Here is a 16,696-nt window from a genome sequence, read left to right on the forward strand (position 1 = left end):
TGTATACAGTATATAATATGATTATATAACCATGCTTTTCCCTAAACTACTATATTTTATATAAATGAGTCCCATATTTCATTGTACTTATCCACACAAAGTCTACATCCGTTTGGCAGTCCTCTCATAGGTGACAAGTGCAATCAGGTCTTCAATCCATTGAGTAAATGGAGCCATTCATTCATTTATCATCTTCACTGCCCATCTCGTATAGCAACAACTCTGGGCGGTTTACAAATGAATAAAAGAATAAAAGATTCATTATAAAATATAAATATACATAAATATAAGAAATATAAAATAAAAAGTCTAAGAGGTCTTAGTAAAATTTTTCAGGGCCATATCAAGGTACCAACCACCCCCATGATCAACTATCCCCCCCTTGCCCCAAGCGAGGTGGCATAGCCAAGTCTTAACTACCTTTCTGAAGGCTGGGAGAGTGGGGGCCTGTCTCACCTCTCAGGGTAAGTTATTCCAAAGGGCAGGGGCCATGGCAGAGAAGGCCCTCCTCCTGGACCCTGCCAATCGACAGTCTCTCATGGACAGGATCTGTAGCATGCCCTCTCTCCTGGTTGGGATGGGTTGATGTAATGGGGGTGGGGCGGTCCCTTAGGTAATCTGGCCCCATGCCATGTAGGGCTTTAAAAGTGATAACCAACACCTTGAATTGGACCCAGAACTAGACAGGCACCCAATGCAACTCGTGCAGCAAAGGTGTTATATGGGCCCTTTTTTCCAGCTCCTAAAACTGCCCTCATGGCTGCATTCTGAACCAGCTGTAGCTTTCAGATACTCTTCAAGGGGAGCCCCATGTAGAGTGCGTTGCAGTAGTCTATGTGGGAGATGACTAGGGAGTGAGTGATTGTTCAGAGGGCCTCCCAATCCAGGAAGGGGCGAAGCTGGCACACAACACAAAGTTGTGAAAGGCTCCCGTGTCCACGGCTGCCACCTGCTCTTCGAGCAGGAGTCGTGAGTCCAGGAGAGCCCCAGATTACACACCAGATCTGTCTGGGACAGTGCAACCCCATCCAGAACCAAAGACGGTAAAGATGGGGTTTTCTTGCAGTAGGAGCTTGGAGACCTGTTGCCCCCAACCTGGAGGGAACATTGAGTGATTAAGACCAATAGCCCTTGATAGGCCTGTCCTCCATGAATTTATAAAATTCAGGTTAATCTTCAATTTTCAATCAGAAAACTGGTCTTATCTATTTAATTGGTATTTCATTGCCTCTCCCCAGATCCGGTGGGAAAAGAACATTACTCTGGGAGAACCACCTGGCTTCCTTCACTCCTGGTGGTGGTGAGTAGCATCCACATCATTCTCAATGGGATGGTGGGTGGAATGCGTTGTCTAGACCAGTGTTTCTCAACCTCGGCCACTTGAAGATGTGTGGACTTCAACTCTCAGAATTCCCCAGCCAGCCATGCTTGCTGGGGAATTCTGGGAGTTAAAGTCCACACATCTTCAAGTGGCTGAGGTTGAGAAACACTGGTCTAGATGGATATTCCCTCGATTATTCAGTGTCAGCCTTTCCAAATACAATGCTCTCCAGTGTCTCAACTTTACCTCCCAGAATCCCTAGCCAACCTGTCTGGAGAGCACAGATTGGGGAAGGCAGGCCTGTGAACATAGAAAGCAGTTTCCTTCCAGCTCAGCTCATCAAATCTGTTATCAGCTACTCTGAATGATGAAGGTTTTCCGTGTTCTTAGACTAGAAGGGACTTTTCCATTATGTGCTGATTGAGGTCTTTTTAAGAGGATATGTTGTCAGATATTGAACCCAGAAACTTCTTCAGATAAAGGATCTGTTGCACTCACTAAGTTTCTTTTACTTTTTGGTGACACCATTGCTGTTTGAGAACAAGGATTTACAATTGAAGAGGCAGCCATGAACAAATCAGGGCCAATGACATCCACCTTGTCCTGCTTCTCAGAATGTACAGGTAGTCTTCACTTACTGACCCCAGTTGGGACCGGTAACTCCATTGTTAAATGACACAGTTGTTAAGTGAAATATCTTGTGACTGCGCCAGACTTATGATGTTAGTTCTGCTGCAGTCATTAAGCGAATCACCACAAGTCATTAAGCACAACGTCATGTGAGCGTGACTTGTGATTTATTGCCAGCTTCCCCATTGACTTTGCTTTTTGGAAGCCGGCAGTGAAGCTCGCAAATGGTGATCACATGACTGCGGGGATGCTGCAGTGGCTGCAAGTTTGAGGACTGATCATAAATCTACTTTTTCAGCACTGCTATAACTTCAAAAGGTTGCTGAACGAGGCATTTGGTAAGCGAGGACTATGTATAGCAATTTATTTTCGCATTCCTTTGACCAAAAAATACGTATGTGTGAGGGTGTCCTGAAACTGTTTGGGATATATTCAATACAGATACCTGCAGAAGTACATAGAAGTACTTCTTCTATGAAGAAGTAGAGCTGGGCTCAAGAGCCAGTTTGGTATAGTGTTAAGGTGCTGGGCTAGAAACCAGGACCCGAATTCTAGTCCTCCCTTAGGCATAAAAGCCAGCTGGATGACTTTGCGCCAGTTGTTCCCTCTCAGCCCAGCCCACCTCACAGGATGGTTGTTGTGGAGAAGCCAGGAGGTGGGAGCATTAAGTATGTATGCCGCCATGAGATGACCATATTCAAAATCTAGTAAGAAAGAAAGAATCAGCATCCTGAGAGTATCTGCATTCCTTAAAAAAAAAACAAAAAACAAAAATAGAGCAAGTTTCAACTTACTAGTCCTTAATGCAGTTTGAAATAGAGCACGTGGCAAAAACTTGAAAAGTTGGGATGATGGCAGAAGAGATTGCATCAGGATGCAAATTTCATATAATGTAGGTAGATCGTAGGATCCCTGTGTTTGTCATATACACAGACACAAACATACAGGCCTACCACACCCATCCTTATTTTCTGCCTTCTGCAGGAGTTTGTTGGCAGAGAAAATAGGGTGGAGAAAGTTCCTGGAAGGTAGCGAATTTTGGATACCCTTAGAAGAGGCGTTGACTTGGGAAGGGTGTGTGTGTCTCTCTCTCCTGGATTTCTGCTCTGTCTTTCAGTCCCAACCTTAAAAGTAGCCCCCCGCCCAACTCTTGTTGTTGGCTTCAGGCACAACTGGAACACATTCAAGAGCTTTCCCCCCTCAGTGCGTGTGCTCCTTCCCGGAAACCCCCCTGTCCTTTGCGGCGTCTGGCTCCAGCTTCCACACATGGATGTGATTTGGTGGAATCCAGAGGCAGAATATTCCAGGGACCTAACTAGGGGGTGGCGGCAGTGGAGATCTGGCTTGATAAGTGTCCCCCCCCCCCGGCTCTTATCACATGGAAAGGGCCTAGAAAGTGTGGGGGGGGACAGAGGCTGGAGGGCATGATGGATGAAGTGCTGCACATCCCCCTCTCCCGCCACGCTGACTCCCCCTACCCGAGTCTCCAAATTTGGCTGGCTGTACAGTTTTAGACGGATGGGCCTGTTTGGAGCATCTGCCTTCTTCCAGCCGCCTTCCCTCTCCTCCCGCCCACCCTTCGCCCCACCACATCCCTTTCTTTTCTCAAGAAGGGCGATTTTGTTTTATGATGTACACCATCATGCTGCAGCTACACTTTCCTTTTTTTCTCTCTCTCTCCATCTTTCCCATTTTTGAAAAACATAGCACACACACTCCCTTTCTTTGTTTCTCCTCTCCTCTCCTTCCCCATGCCTTCTCTTTTTACGCAGTCACTTTATTTTCTTAGCCTTCCTCTCTGTTTCTCTCTGAATCTTCCTTTTGGGTGACACATTTCTCTACTGCCCTTCATGAGAATCAGATTTCTGGGATCAGGGACAATAAAGCAATGGGATTTGGCAGCATAATGGTATAATAAAGAGACAGTTCATTAAAAGTGTCAAAAATGCACAAATATATTATATACTGTTGAAATGACTAGATTTTCCTTTATCTGTCTGATGTCATATGGACTGCAAGGTATTTGTCTTGCCTTTCTTTCTCCTTGCATCTAATTTATGTGTATCTGTTGTTTGGGGCAAAGTATATACAGCACTTTGGTTTGGGGGATTAAGCACTGCCAACTCAAATACTTGCACACAAAGACACATGCATCTAGTTACACACGCACACCCCCACACCTGTGTATATGATATAGCTAACAAAATATAGTTTTATTATATGCTGAGTCTTGATTAGCAGTTTCTCAGTCACTGATTCTCTGTCTGAGAATATCTATATTTTCTCTTTCTCTCTATATACGGGTAATCCTCACTTAACAACCACAACAGGGACTGAAATACTGATTGTTAAGCGGTGTGGTCATTAAGTGAGTCACCATGTGACCAGACCCAATTTTATGACAATTTTTACAACAGTCATTAAGTGAATCACCACAGTCGTTAAGCGAATCCAGCTTCCCCAATGGATGTTTCTTGATGGAAACTGACAAAAAAGGTCGCAAATCACAATCATGTGACCTCAGGATGCTGCAACCAGTTGTAAATGCGAGCCAGCTGCCAAGTGCCCAAATTTCAATCACGTGACTGCAGGTGTGGTGTGACGTTTTGTGACAGTCAAAACTGTGAATACAGGTTATAAAGCACCTTTTCCGAGGCTGTCATAACTTCAGACCATTGTTAAACGAATAGTCATTAAGTGAGGACTACCTGTATTCCCATTGATTCCAGTTTGGTTCAAATGGGAAATCAGCTACAGAAGAGAAGTTCAAGTAGTCCTCATTTAGTGACTGTCTTGTTTAGCAGCTGTTCACAGTTATGGCAATGAAAAAGTACCTTTGTGGCCGATCCTCACATTTACAACCTTTGCAGCAAAGGAAAGCTGAAGATCGAAAGCACAGTCACAATTTCACTTAGTGACCACTTTGCTTAACAATTGAGTTGCCAGTCCCGGCTGTGGTCTCTAAACGAGGATTACTTTTATTTCCTCACACCATTCAGGAAGGATGAGATCCCAAAGCTTCTCCTGGTGTGTCTTCAGAGCACTTAATGCTACTCTATAGAGCAAAGTGGCATCAGATATACTGTATATACAGATACATTTTGTGTATGTGTGTGTCTATCTATCTGTCTATCTTAAAGACTTTGTGGAGCAACACCAGGATATTTGGGCAACACCTTGCTAGAATTGAACCTGTCTGTCCAGTGTGGTCCTCAAGAGAGGACCTGTTGAAGGAGTGCCTTCCTTACAAGGAACATGCCATATTGACCAGGTGACAGGCCTTCTCATTGGTGGCCCCCACATTATGGAATACTCTCCCTCAGAAGTACAGATGACCCTGAACTTGCTGGCATTTTGTAAACAAGTCAAAAAAATTTCGTTTCAGTACATGTTCAGCCCTTAGATTAGGTTAGGTTAGATTAGATTAGATTGGTTTAAATGTTTACAGATGTCTTTGGTTTATATTATTTTGTTTAATTTACATTTTTGCTTTGTCTTTATTGTATCCTGCCTAGAGAATCAGGACTGGCTCGAGTGATAAATACTGTAAAATAAATAATTTTTTTCCCCAAGAGAACATGGGAGTAAAGGCAGGCACAGAAATCCCTTTTTCCTGCTTGCAGGTTTATCAATTATCATTGGCAACATTAGCCTTCTGGGTGAGAAATCCAAAATTTCTCCCCCTCTCCCCCAGATCATTATCCAGGGGGGCTGAGCTTTCAGGATATCCTATCATTTAGGATATTGTGATCCTTGTTACTGTAATAAGAAATGGAAAGAAGTCTCTTCCTTCTAGCAAAGGCAATCTCATTTGGTGTACGAAATTACAAGTTACTGCATACGCTGACAGCCTGGGAAATAAGCCCTGCGAAATTCAGTGAGGCTCAGCTCAGGGTAACATCCAGAGGATTGTTATAATGTGGGGCTCGTTAACTAGGAAGTAAGCCTGGGTGAATTTAATGGGGCTTCTCAGACATTATATGTGCCAACTCCCCCCCCCCCCAATTTGGATAATAGAGCTATTTTTCAAGATTAGAAGTTGGGAGTGGTTTGTTTGCAGCTGCAAAGCAGGATTGTCCATCACATCACTTCGTTCTTGAGCATCAGCCCCTCTTCACCTTTCTCTTTCAGAAGTAGTTTAAAATCTCATTCTGGAATACCCCTCCAAATTACCGCCCATGGTCACATTTACAAAAACAGAATGGCTGGCTCACACAACACCTTGAACCCTAAGTGCAGGTCAGCAAAACACATGTTTGCGTAACGTGCAATGTCAAAACAGAAAAACAAGATGATGGCTCACCATGTCGGCCTGGATGACACAACAGTGCTAAGACAATTGCTGGGTTTTGCCACAACAGGGTACAGTTGTTTGTTGAACCGGCAAGAGCAAGTCTCCCTGGGCCTTCTAATTTTACAGTAAGAATCATGGGCAAAGTGAAGTCTGTGTGTGTAAATCTACAGAGACACATGCTTGATGGGGAGAAAGAAATTCCAGGTCTGTGGCTAATTCTCTTTGTCCCTCTAAAAATTCTTGGCAACCGAATTCTTGGCAGACACTATGGGGATAGTTCTGCTCCCTTCTCCCTCGCCCCCCCCCAAGACTTTGCAGAAAGACCACAAGGGGAGAGGCCCCACGCAGCAGCCAAGATCACGTGACTCCTTTCCCATGGGGCCAGGGGACCGCTTCCCAGAAATCCAACAGGCAGCCTGATTTATTGGAGGCTGAAGCAGGCAAGATGATCCAGGCTGCTGGGTTTAACCCTTCAGAAGCTAGATGGAGAAGGTCAGATGCGTGTGAAGTGGAAGTTTGGCCACTGGAGGGCTTGGGCAGCTGTCCAGCTACAAAACAGATCCTCCCACCAAGATAGATACTTGCTTTGTTAGCATTAGGGTGGGAGCCTGGGGGGCCCTCGTCTGTCTCGTGACCTTGCTCAGAAAGTTTGATACCAAATAGGTCGGTTGATTTTAGTATCCTTTGCAAAACTACCTGACCTGTTGGATTGCAAGGTGAAGCTGGGAAAGATAAATGAGAGTATAGCCAGAGGAAGGGATGAAATCGCATTTCATTGTGAAATTGCATTTCATTCTCTTAACTGTAGTGACTGCCCAGCTTCTGCATCTGGTAGCTAAGGGCAGCTGCCAGTCTCTTCTGCCAGCCCCCGCACTGGGATTCTTTTCCTGGCATTCTGATGTGAACTGGAGAGCAGCTTTTTCTGGGCCAAGGGCTGGGATGTCCCCTTTGGGTAGCACAAGGCAGTGCTTTGCTCCGAAAAGCACTCCGCAAAGCCAGGGCAAAATCTAAATCAGCTTTCACTCTGTTTAAAATTAAAATTATTTTCCGGCCATTTATTTTATCATTCTGCTCTCCTATTGCATTAAAAATTACAGTTTGATAACCATTTTGGAGGTGTTGAGGACCACATCCCATGCAGTCGGTGTCCCCGTAGCTCCAGTGACTCAAATTGTGCACTTCTGCTACAGAAGTACGAGTTGGGTTTTTTTTAACCTTGCTCCGGGAGATCCCCAAACTACTGTCCACTCTGAGGGGAAGCATCAGCTCATGGGTGGCCCATTAGAAAGCACTGTGTTTGCTGGAACAGGGTCACCTGTAGGGGTTATCAAAAAAGTCAGCGATGATGACTGTGCCCTCATGATCAAAGCCCCATTCCTTTTTTACATGCATCACAATTGCCATCTTGACTTTGTTGTCCCTTCCATGGATGCCCCTGACCTGGAATTAACCACAATTCTTAGTCTTGCTGGCTTGTTGTTTATTTGTTTAGTCGCTTCCGAATCTTCGTGACTTCATGGACCAGCCCACGCCAGAGCTTCCTGTCGGTCGTCAACACCCCCAGCTCCCCCAGGGACGAATCCATCACCTCTAGAATATCATCCATCCACCTTGCCCTTGGTCAGCCCCTCTTCCTTTTGCCCTCCACTCTCCCTAGCATCGGCATCTTCTCCAGGCTGTCCTGTCTTCTCATTATGTGGCCAAAGTATTTCAGTCTTGCCTTTAATATCATTCCCTCAAGCGAGCAGTCTGGCTTTATTTCCTGGAGTATGGACTGGTTTGATCTTCTTGCAGTCCAAGGCACGCTCAGAATTTTCCTCCAACACCACAGTTCAAAAGCATCGATCTTCCTTCTCTCAGCCTTCCTTATGGTCCAGCTCTCGCAGCCATATGTTACTACGGGGAACACCATTGCTTTAACTATGCGGGCCTTTGTTGTCAGTGTGATGTCTCTGCTCTTAACTATTTTATCAAGATTTGTCATTGCTCTTCTCCCAAGGATTAAGCGTCTTCTGATTTCCTGACTGCAGTCAGCATCTGCAGTAATCTTCGCACCTAGAAATACAAAGTTTTTCACTGCTTCTACATTTTCTCCCTCTATTTGCCAGTTATCAATCAAGCTGGTTGCCATAATCTTGGTTGTTTTGAGGTTTAGCTGCAAGCCAGCTTTTGCACTTTCTTCTTTCACCTTCATCATAAGGCTCCTCAGTTCCTCTTCGCTTTCAGCCATCAAAGTGGTATTATCTGCATATCTGAGATTGTTAATGTTTCTTCCAGAGATTTCAACTCCAGCCTTGGATTCCTCAAGCCCACCATGTGGCATGATGTGTTCTGCGTACAAGTTGAATAGGTAGGGTGAGAGTATATAGCCCTGCCGTACCCCTTTCCCGATCTTAAACCAGTCCGTTGTTCCGTGGTCTGTTCTTACTGTTGCTACTTGGTCGTTATACAGATTCTTCAGGAGGCATACAAGATGACTTGGTATCCCCATACCACTAAGAACTTGCCACAATTTGTTATGGTCCACACAGTCAAAGGCTTTAGAATAGTCAATAAAACAGAAATAGATGTTTTTCTGAAACTCCCTGGCTTTTTCCATTATCCATCGGATATTGGCAATTTGGTCCCTGGTTCCTCTGCCTTTTCTAAACCCAGCTTGTACATCTGGCAATTCTCGCTCCATGAATTGCTGAAGTCTCCCTTGCAGGATCTTGAGCATTACCTTACTGGCATGTGAAATGAGTGCCACTGTTCAATAGTTTGAACATTCTTTAGTGTTTCCCTTTTTTGGTATGGGGATATAAGTGGATTTTTTCCAATCTGATGGCCATTCTTGTGTTTTCCAAATTTGCTGGCATATAGCATGCATTACCTTGACAGCATCATCTTGCAAGATTTTGAACAGTTCAGCTGGGATGCCATCGTCTCCTGCTGCCTTGTTATTAGCAATGCTTCTTAAGGCCCACTCAGCCTCACTCTTCAGGATGTCTGGCTCTAGCTCACTGACCACGCCGTCAAAGCTATCCCCGATATTGTTATCCTTCCTATACAGGTCTTCCGTATATTCTTGCCACCTTTTCTTGATCTCTTCTTCTTCTGTTAGGTCCTTGCCATCTTTGTTTTGTTCATACCCATTTTGGCCTGGAATTTACCTCCAATGTTTCTAATTTTCTGGAAGAGGTCTCTTGTCCTTCCAATTCTATTGTCTTCTTCCACTTCCACGCATTGCTTGTTTAAAAATTATTCCTTATCTCTTCTGGCTAACCTTTGGAATTTTGCATTTAATTTGGCATATCTCCCCCTATCACTGTTGCCTTTTGCTTTCCTTCTTTCTTGGGCTACTTCTAGTGTCTCAGCAGACAGCCATTTTGCCTTCTTGGTTTTCTCTTTCTTTGGGATGTATTTTGTTGCCACCTCCTGAACAATGTTGCGAACTTCTGTCCATAGTTCTTCCGGGACCCTATCTACTAAATCTAGTCCCTGAAATCTATTCTTCACCTCCACTGCATATTCCTTCGGAATATTAGTGAGCTCATATCTAGCTGATCTGTGGGTCTTCCCTAATCTCTTTAGTCTGATCCTAAATTGTGCAATAAGAAGTTCATGATCGGAACTACAGTCAGCTCCAGGTCTTGTTTTTACCGACTGTATAGATGTCTGCCACCTTTGGCTACAAAGGATGTAGTCAATCTGATTTCGGTGTTGTCCATCTGGTGAAGTCCACGTATAAAGCCGTCTCTTAGGCTGTTGGAAGAGAGTGTTTGTTATGCAGAGTGAGTTGTCTTGGCAAAATTCTATCAGCCTATGTCCTGCTTCGTTTTGTTCTCCCAGGCCATGCTTACCTGTAATTCCATGTGTCATTTGACTGCCCACCTTAGCATTCCAGTCTCCCGTGATGAAAATAACATCTCTTTTAGGCCTGTTGTCCAGTAGGTGCTGCAGATCCTCATAGAACTGCTCTACTTCAGCTTCTTCAGCATCTGTGGTTGGGGCGTACATTTGGATCACTGTGATGTTAGATGGCTTGCCCTGAATTCGAATTGAGATCATTCTATCGTTTTTTTGGATTGTATCCAAGCACTGCTTTAGCCACTTTACTATTAATTATGAAGGCTACTCCATTTCTTCTGTGGTCCTCTTGTCCACAGTAGTAGATCTGGTGGTCATTTGGTGTGAAGTGGCCCATTCCAGTCCATTTCAGTTCACTGACGCCCAAAATGTCTATCTTTAATCTTGACATCTCACCAATAACCACATCCAATTTGTCCCGGCTCATAGTTCTTACATTCCAGGTTCCAATGGTGTGTTGATCCTTAGAACATCGGATTCGCCGTTCACCACCAGCACTGTCGGCCGCTAGCCGTCCTTTCGGCTTTGAGCTAGCTGCGTCATCACGTCTGGGGCTAGTTGAACTCATCCTCTGTTCCTCCCCAGTAGCCTTTTGACCATCTTCCGACCTGGGGGTCTCATCTTCCGATGGTATACCGACATATCTCTGGTTGTACTGATCCATTTAGTTTTCACGGCAAGAATACTGGGGTGGGTTGCCATTACCTTCCCCAGGGATCGCATTTAGTCTGACCTCTCTGTCATGACCTTCCCGTCTTGGGTGGCCCTTCAGGGTTTAGCTCATGGCATCATTGAGGTGCTCAAGCTCCAGCACCATGACAAGGTAACGATCCTTGCTGGCTACATTCTCAAAACACTCTTAAGCAGATCAGTTAAAGCATTCAACAATTAAACCACACGTTAAACTTGGTTAGGTTTAACTTTTGGGCTAACATAGCATATTGTGTGAGTCAGCCCATTTACTTAGGCTGGTTCAGTATATGTAGGCTGGTTCAGTTTCTTGTGTGAAGCCAGAAAACAGATTATATAGGAAGTGGTATAAACATATATCAAGGATGTTGTCATTATGGGAGGAGAGCCGTTAGTCTGTGGTAGCCAAAAATCAGGAGTTTGGTAGCACCTTTTTAGACTTAACAGGTTTTGTTTTAATAAAACATGTTGGTCTGAAAAGGTGCTACCAGACTTCTTCAGATTTAAGGAAGTTGTGTAAATTTTTATTGACAGGAATGAACCTGGGGAAGGATAATCCCTGTTGCATTGCCTGTAATTACAAACACTTGCTTCTATGCTCACATGGGTCAGCCAGCCCTGGTTAGCTGATAATCTTGGTTGGGTTCCATTGCTCATGCAGAGGATCCCCTTGGCATTTCAGCTAAAGAGGCTAGGAGAAGCTGCTCTTCCTGGGACCTGAATCAGCATTCTTGGTCAGAGCTGGGTAGATCAATGATTTAATCTGTGAAAACAGATGATGCCAAAGGTCCAGATTTGGGTTCTAGGATCTCCAGTTACGTTAGTTAGTTAGTTAGTTAGTTGGTTATCTATCTATCAATCAATCAATCAGAGGGACTAATTTATGAATGTCTAGCACGATGATTTAATCTGTGAAAACAGATGATGCCAAAGGTCCATATTTGGGTTCTGGGATCTCCAATTTAAGTAAGTAAGTAAGTAATCTATCTATCTATCCATCTATCCATCTGTCTGTCCATCCATCCATCCATCCATCTATCAGAGGGACTAAGTTATGAATGTCTAGTACATGGTTTGCCCGAATGTCTGCTTTCAACAGCTCCACCATAGCCAGGGAACCTGAAAGATCTAATGTGACATCTGGAGGTTGTGCTGAATAAATCACGGACAGCTTAACTTCCTTTTAGCCTGGCATCCTCCTCCCAGAAGTCCCAAGATCCATACTGATGATCCCTCCCTTTCTCTTTCTCCCCTTGCTATCCCATAGTGTGTTTTGGGACCTGTACTGTGCAGCACCTGATCGGCGAGAGACCTGTGAGCACTCGAGTGAGGCCAAAGCTTTCCATGATTATGTGAGTACGGTGTCGGTGTAGCTGAGGCAGATCCCTTGCATAGTCATTCAGATGCTGTGTGCTTTGCATTTGGAGGGCCTCCTGGATGAGACCAAAGCGATGTCCAGTCCAACACTTTTTCTCATAACATCTGATTAGATGTCAGTATCCCACAAGCAATAAATAAAAGCCCATAGACGCTTTTATTTAACCACCAGCAACTTGTATTTTGAGAGCTAGGGTGCCTCTGAGCATACAGATTCCGTAGTTGTGTAAACAGCTGCCAATAGATCTCTGTTTCCCTCATATGGAGGTATCACACGGGCAGCAAATGCACGGCACCCACTCTCACATCTGCCTATAAAGCTTTTCTGGAGCTTCCTAGAATGATCTCATATTCCCCACAGTTTTTCAGCCACTTGTAGCAAGTCTTAGCAAAAGCAGTTTTAAAAAGTCTCTAAGTTAAAGAAGCAATTCTGTTTTTGCAGGTTGATCAGCGATTGCTCAGTGCAGGCTGTGGTCTATATTAGAATTTTTTACTAATTCTAATATAATTTCATGTTTAGAGGCAGTCTACTTTTTTTTTTTTTGGTGCCTTCAAGTCAGTCTTGACTCCTGGCAACTGCCTGGACAAATTCTTGCAGTTTTCTTGGCAAGATTTCAGAAATGATTTGCCATTGCCTTCTTCCTAGGGTTGAGAGCATCTACATCTTACTACCAGATATTAAGAGAGAAGTTATAGAGGTAGGCTGTCCCATTGTGCCCTGTTCACAGGCCGGCTGGTTTATGAATGGCTGTTATTCATTACGTCACGCGGAGCCTCCATGTTCAGAGATAGAATATAGTTAAACATGACTTGCTTGTGAGGTTAGGGTTGAATCTGTCTCCTTTTGGAAAGCTTTTAAATCCCAGCCTATAAGGTATTTTGTAGAGATAGGATTTGACTCTGGGGAAGGACTAATACTGTAGTGCCAGCATAGGAGAGCCATTTTCTATCTATCGAGAGTGAAATGCATTTATTTCATTGTTGATATTCAGCTCTTCTGCAGTACTTTGTATCTGAGGAAGAAGAAGAACAGAACAGGTCCTAATTAGGGGCTAAGCTAGCAGGCATTATTAAATACATCATTAAACACAGGTTTAGCCCCCAAGACCTAAAAGATAAACAGGCACTGGCAAAAGCAAAGAATTTAAAGGGATCCAATTATTTATTTATTTTAATTCGTAATTGGATTCATTAAGGTATAACATTTTGATTCAGTTAATGGGAAATGAGAAACAAAAGCGCTCTGTTTAAATAGAAATGCACCAAAATATGTTTGCGGTAAAATTCAGTCTAATAGTCTATAAAATCGGGGGGAGGTGTGGGGGAGGCGCGCGAGGGAAAGGAAGGGAGGAAAAGAAATTGCATTTTAATTTTCCAGACTCGAACCCTCTTCTGTTACTCCTTTTTCTCCCTCTCTCTCTGCCCCCCCCCCCACATCACTCCCCTGGAGAATATGCTTTGGATCCTTTGTGAGCGAGAAATTGCCTAAGAGGAGTCATGCAGCGTTTGTTTCTGCTGTTTCCTTGCTAGGTGGCCACGCGGTGCTGTACCGCACATCCAGCATCCCTCCCTGCCTGTTTCCATGGGAACCGCATTCTTTTTGGACCACCTTTCCTCTGACACACACTGAGGCCAGCAGCCCTCAGCCCTCGGCCCTGCCCGCCTCTCCCTCTGCCCACAGGCCAGCAGAGGTTAACGTCCTAGATGTTGCCCACGTACTGGCCATGTGCCACTTATGTCAGTATTTCAGGTAGCACTGCAGGAGGTCTGTGCACAGCAAATGACTCATGTTCTGTGACGGAGCTCTGTCCCATCCTCAGCAACCTGAATAACACGGCCGTAGAGTGCAGCGGGCGGCTGAATTTCCCAGCTCACCCCTAAATTAATCTGGAGAAGGTTACAGTATACAGTATGTGGGATATAACAGATAAGATGCTGGATGACAAATGGGAAAACCCAGATTTTAAATCTGCCCTCAGCTCTGGAAGTTCACTGGGAGGCTTTGGATAGGCACACTCAGCCCCACCTACTTTGTTTTGTGGGGATAAAGTGAAGGCAGATCCTCAGGTATCTTGCCTTCAGCTCCTGAACAAAGTGAGATATAAATCTAATGAATTACTGTTCCTTGTGTTAGCCAATCCAAATCCGATCTGCTCCTTCCTGCATTATCTATATGATGTTTAAGCGGTTCTAAGAATTTCCTTGGAATGTGAAATAATCCCCAGTTTTTATATTCATAGAGATTGGTTCTGGAAGGACCAGCTGTTTCAAAAGCCTGCTTATGAATCTTGAAAGATTTGGGGCAAGTATGCTTGACAGCCTCACAAGGTTCTCGACATTTATGTAGGTGTGTTTTAAGCACACATCTGTGATTCAAGCTCATACAGCATCACTGAAATACCAGAAAAGGTTCTCAGTTTCTGGATTAGTATGTGTAGACCAACCTTGCTCACTTTTTTGTCCCTGGAGGAACCCTTGAAATATTTCTCAGGCCTCAAGGAACCCCTGCACATTCAGGCTCAAATATAGGCCAGAAGTTACAAAATTATTATATTTGTTTCATGTGTAGGCCTGTATATATGCATTAACAGCGTTCCTAAACTACAAATAAAGAATGAAATTTACCTCTTTAATGTGAAGTTGCCCGAATTTGAAATAATTTTTAAAATAAATCGTGATCTCCCAGGGAACCCCTAGCGACGTCTCGCGGAACCCTAGGGTTCCACGGAACCCTGGTTGAGAAACCCTGGTGTAGACTTATTATGGTTTATAAATCATGGTCTGTGACATAGCATGATTTGTGAACTGAAACAATTTGATTTATTCAGTAACTGTGATTAAGCAAATCATGGCTTCTTGTGATATATGAAACCAGTTAGGGCCAGCAAAGCAAGCTCTTCATGTATGTATAGCCCGATAGAGGTGACATCTCCATTTGCCTCTGAATAAAGCCTTGGTTGAGCTGAGTTAAAATCTGGGTGACTTCACAGAAATCTATCTATAACTTTTATTTATTTATTCATCATATTTATATATACCCATCTCACAAACGTAACTTTCTTAGCAATGGTACAGAAGTAATTTCTTCTTCCAGTATTTTTCGAGCATCCCAGCCTGGTATTTTCTAGAGCAGTGTTTCTCAACCTCAACAGCGTTAAGATATGTGAGGCTTCCCATTTACGTATTAACCATAGTTAAGGTTGAGGTAAGATTAAGCCCAGACACAGCTGGCCAGATGCTGCTACACGATGGGGCCTACTACCGAATAAAGAGGAAGTCTTCCAGTCAGGCTCAACTTCTGGTGTCTTCATGGACATGTTAGTATAGTTTCCATGGCTACAAAATGGAAGTTGTTTGCCATTGACTTCTTATTTGGACTTCCCAGCCTAACCTACTGAATCAAATAGCAGGAGATCAGTTTGTTGTTTTCATACCCTCCTTGTCAGTTTCCTGGAACCATCTAACAGCCACAGTTGGAAGTAGCTTCCTGATTCCAGTGGATACATTTTTACTCTGATCCACTTTCCCAGCTTGGTACTCTCCTGATGTGTTGAGTCTCCAGCTTGCAAAATTACCAACTGACCAGTTGCAGAGCGAAGGCTGGCTCCTTTGAAGCCCAGAGGCATTCTCGGAAAATAATAAAAATGGTGGACAATTACTGATTAGTGCCAAATCAAGCATAGAGCTTGACTAGGGAACGGGGTAGACATCCTACAAGATTAGGCTAGGTGATCATTGGTGGAGGCCAAAGCTGTGCTTTTTCATTTTTGGTGGACTATGTCAGAAGCCTCAGCAGAGGGTTGTTGTTAGTTGCCGTCAAGTCGTTTATGACTCATGGCGACCCTCTGTATAACAGAACAAAATGCTGTTCGGTCTTGCGCCATATGCCTGACAGTTCCAATGTTTGCATCCATTGTTGCGGTAATTGTACCAATCCATCACATTGAAGGTCTTCCTCTTTTCCGCTGGCCCTCGACTTTACCGAACACGATGTCCTTTTCAAGCGATCAGTCTTTCCTGACGATGTGCCCAAAGTATGAGAGTCTAAGCCTGGTTATCTTCGCCTCTAGGGAACATTCTGGTTGTATTTCTTCTAAAACTGATTTATTTGTTCTTCTGGCAGTCCATGGTATTTTCAGTAATCTTCACCAGCACCACAATTCGAATGCATCAATTCTTCTGTCTTCCTTTTTTAACATCCAACTTTCACAGCATATGTGGCAACTGAGAAGACCATGGTGTGAGTCAGACGCACCTTTGTTTTAAACTGATGTCTTTGCTTCTGAAAACTTTAGATAGGTCTTTGATGGCAGATTTTCCCAGCGCAATACATCGTTTGATTTCTTGATTACTACTTCCCTTGGCACTGATCGTTGATCCGAGTAGCCTGAAATTGTTGACGACTTCAATTTCTTCTCTGTTTATTGTGACATTGTTTATTGGTCCATTTGTGAGTATCTTCGTCTTCTTCACTTCAGGTGTAGTCCGTATTGCTGACTACAATCTTTGATCTTCCTCAGCAAGTACTTCAAGTC

General features: G+C 43.9%; 1 protein-coding gene across 2 annotated transcripts in view; it reads left to right on the top strand.

The window, feature by feature from the left end:
- The window catches only part of SSBP4 (single stranded DNA binding protein 4), a 51,560-nt gene that overhangs the window by 12,248 nt on the left and 22,616 nt on the right, over positions 1-16,696 (top strand). For both annotated transcript variants that reach the window (XM_063290709.1, XM_063290710.1), the window contains exons 3-4: positions 1,239-1,300; positions 12,052-12,136. In XM_063290709.1, the coding sequence (XP_063146779.1) occupies positions 1,239-1,300; positions 12,052-12,136 (147 nt within the window). The remainder of the gene's footprint in view (positions 1-1,238; positions 1,301-12,051; positions 12,137-16,696) is intronic.

This window comes from Candoia aspera, chromosome 1 (assembly GCF_035149785.1).
Source record: "Candoia aspera isolate rCanAsp1 chromosome 1, rCanAsp1.hap2, whole genome shotgun sequence".
NCBI lineage: Eukaryota > Metazoa > Chordata > Lepidosauria > Squamata > Boidae > Candoia > Candoia aspera.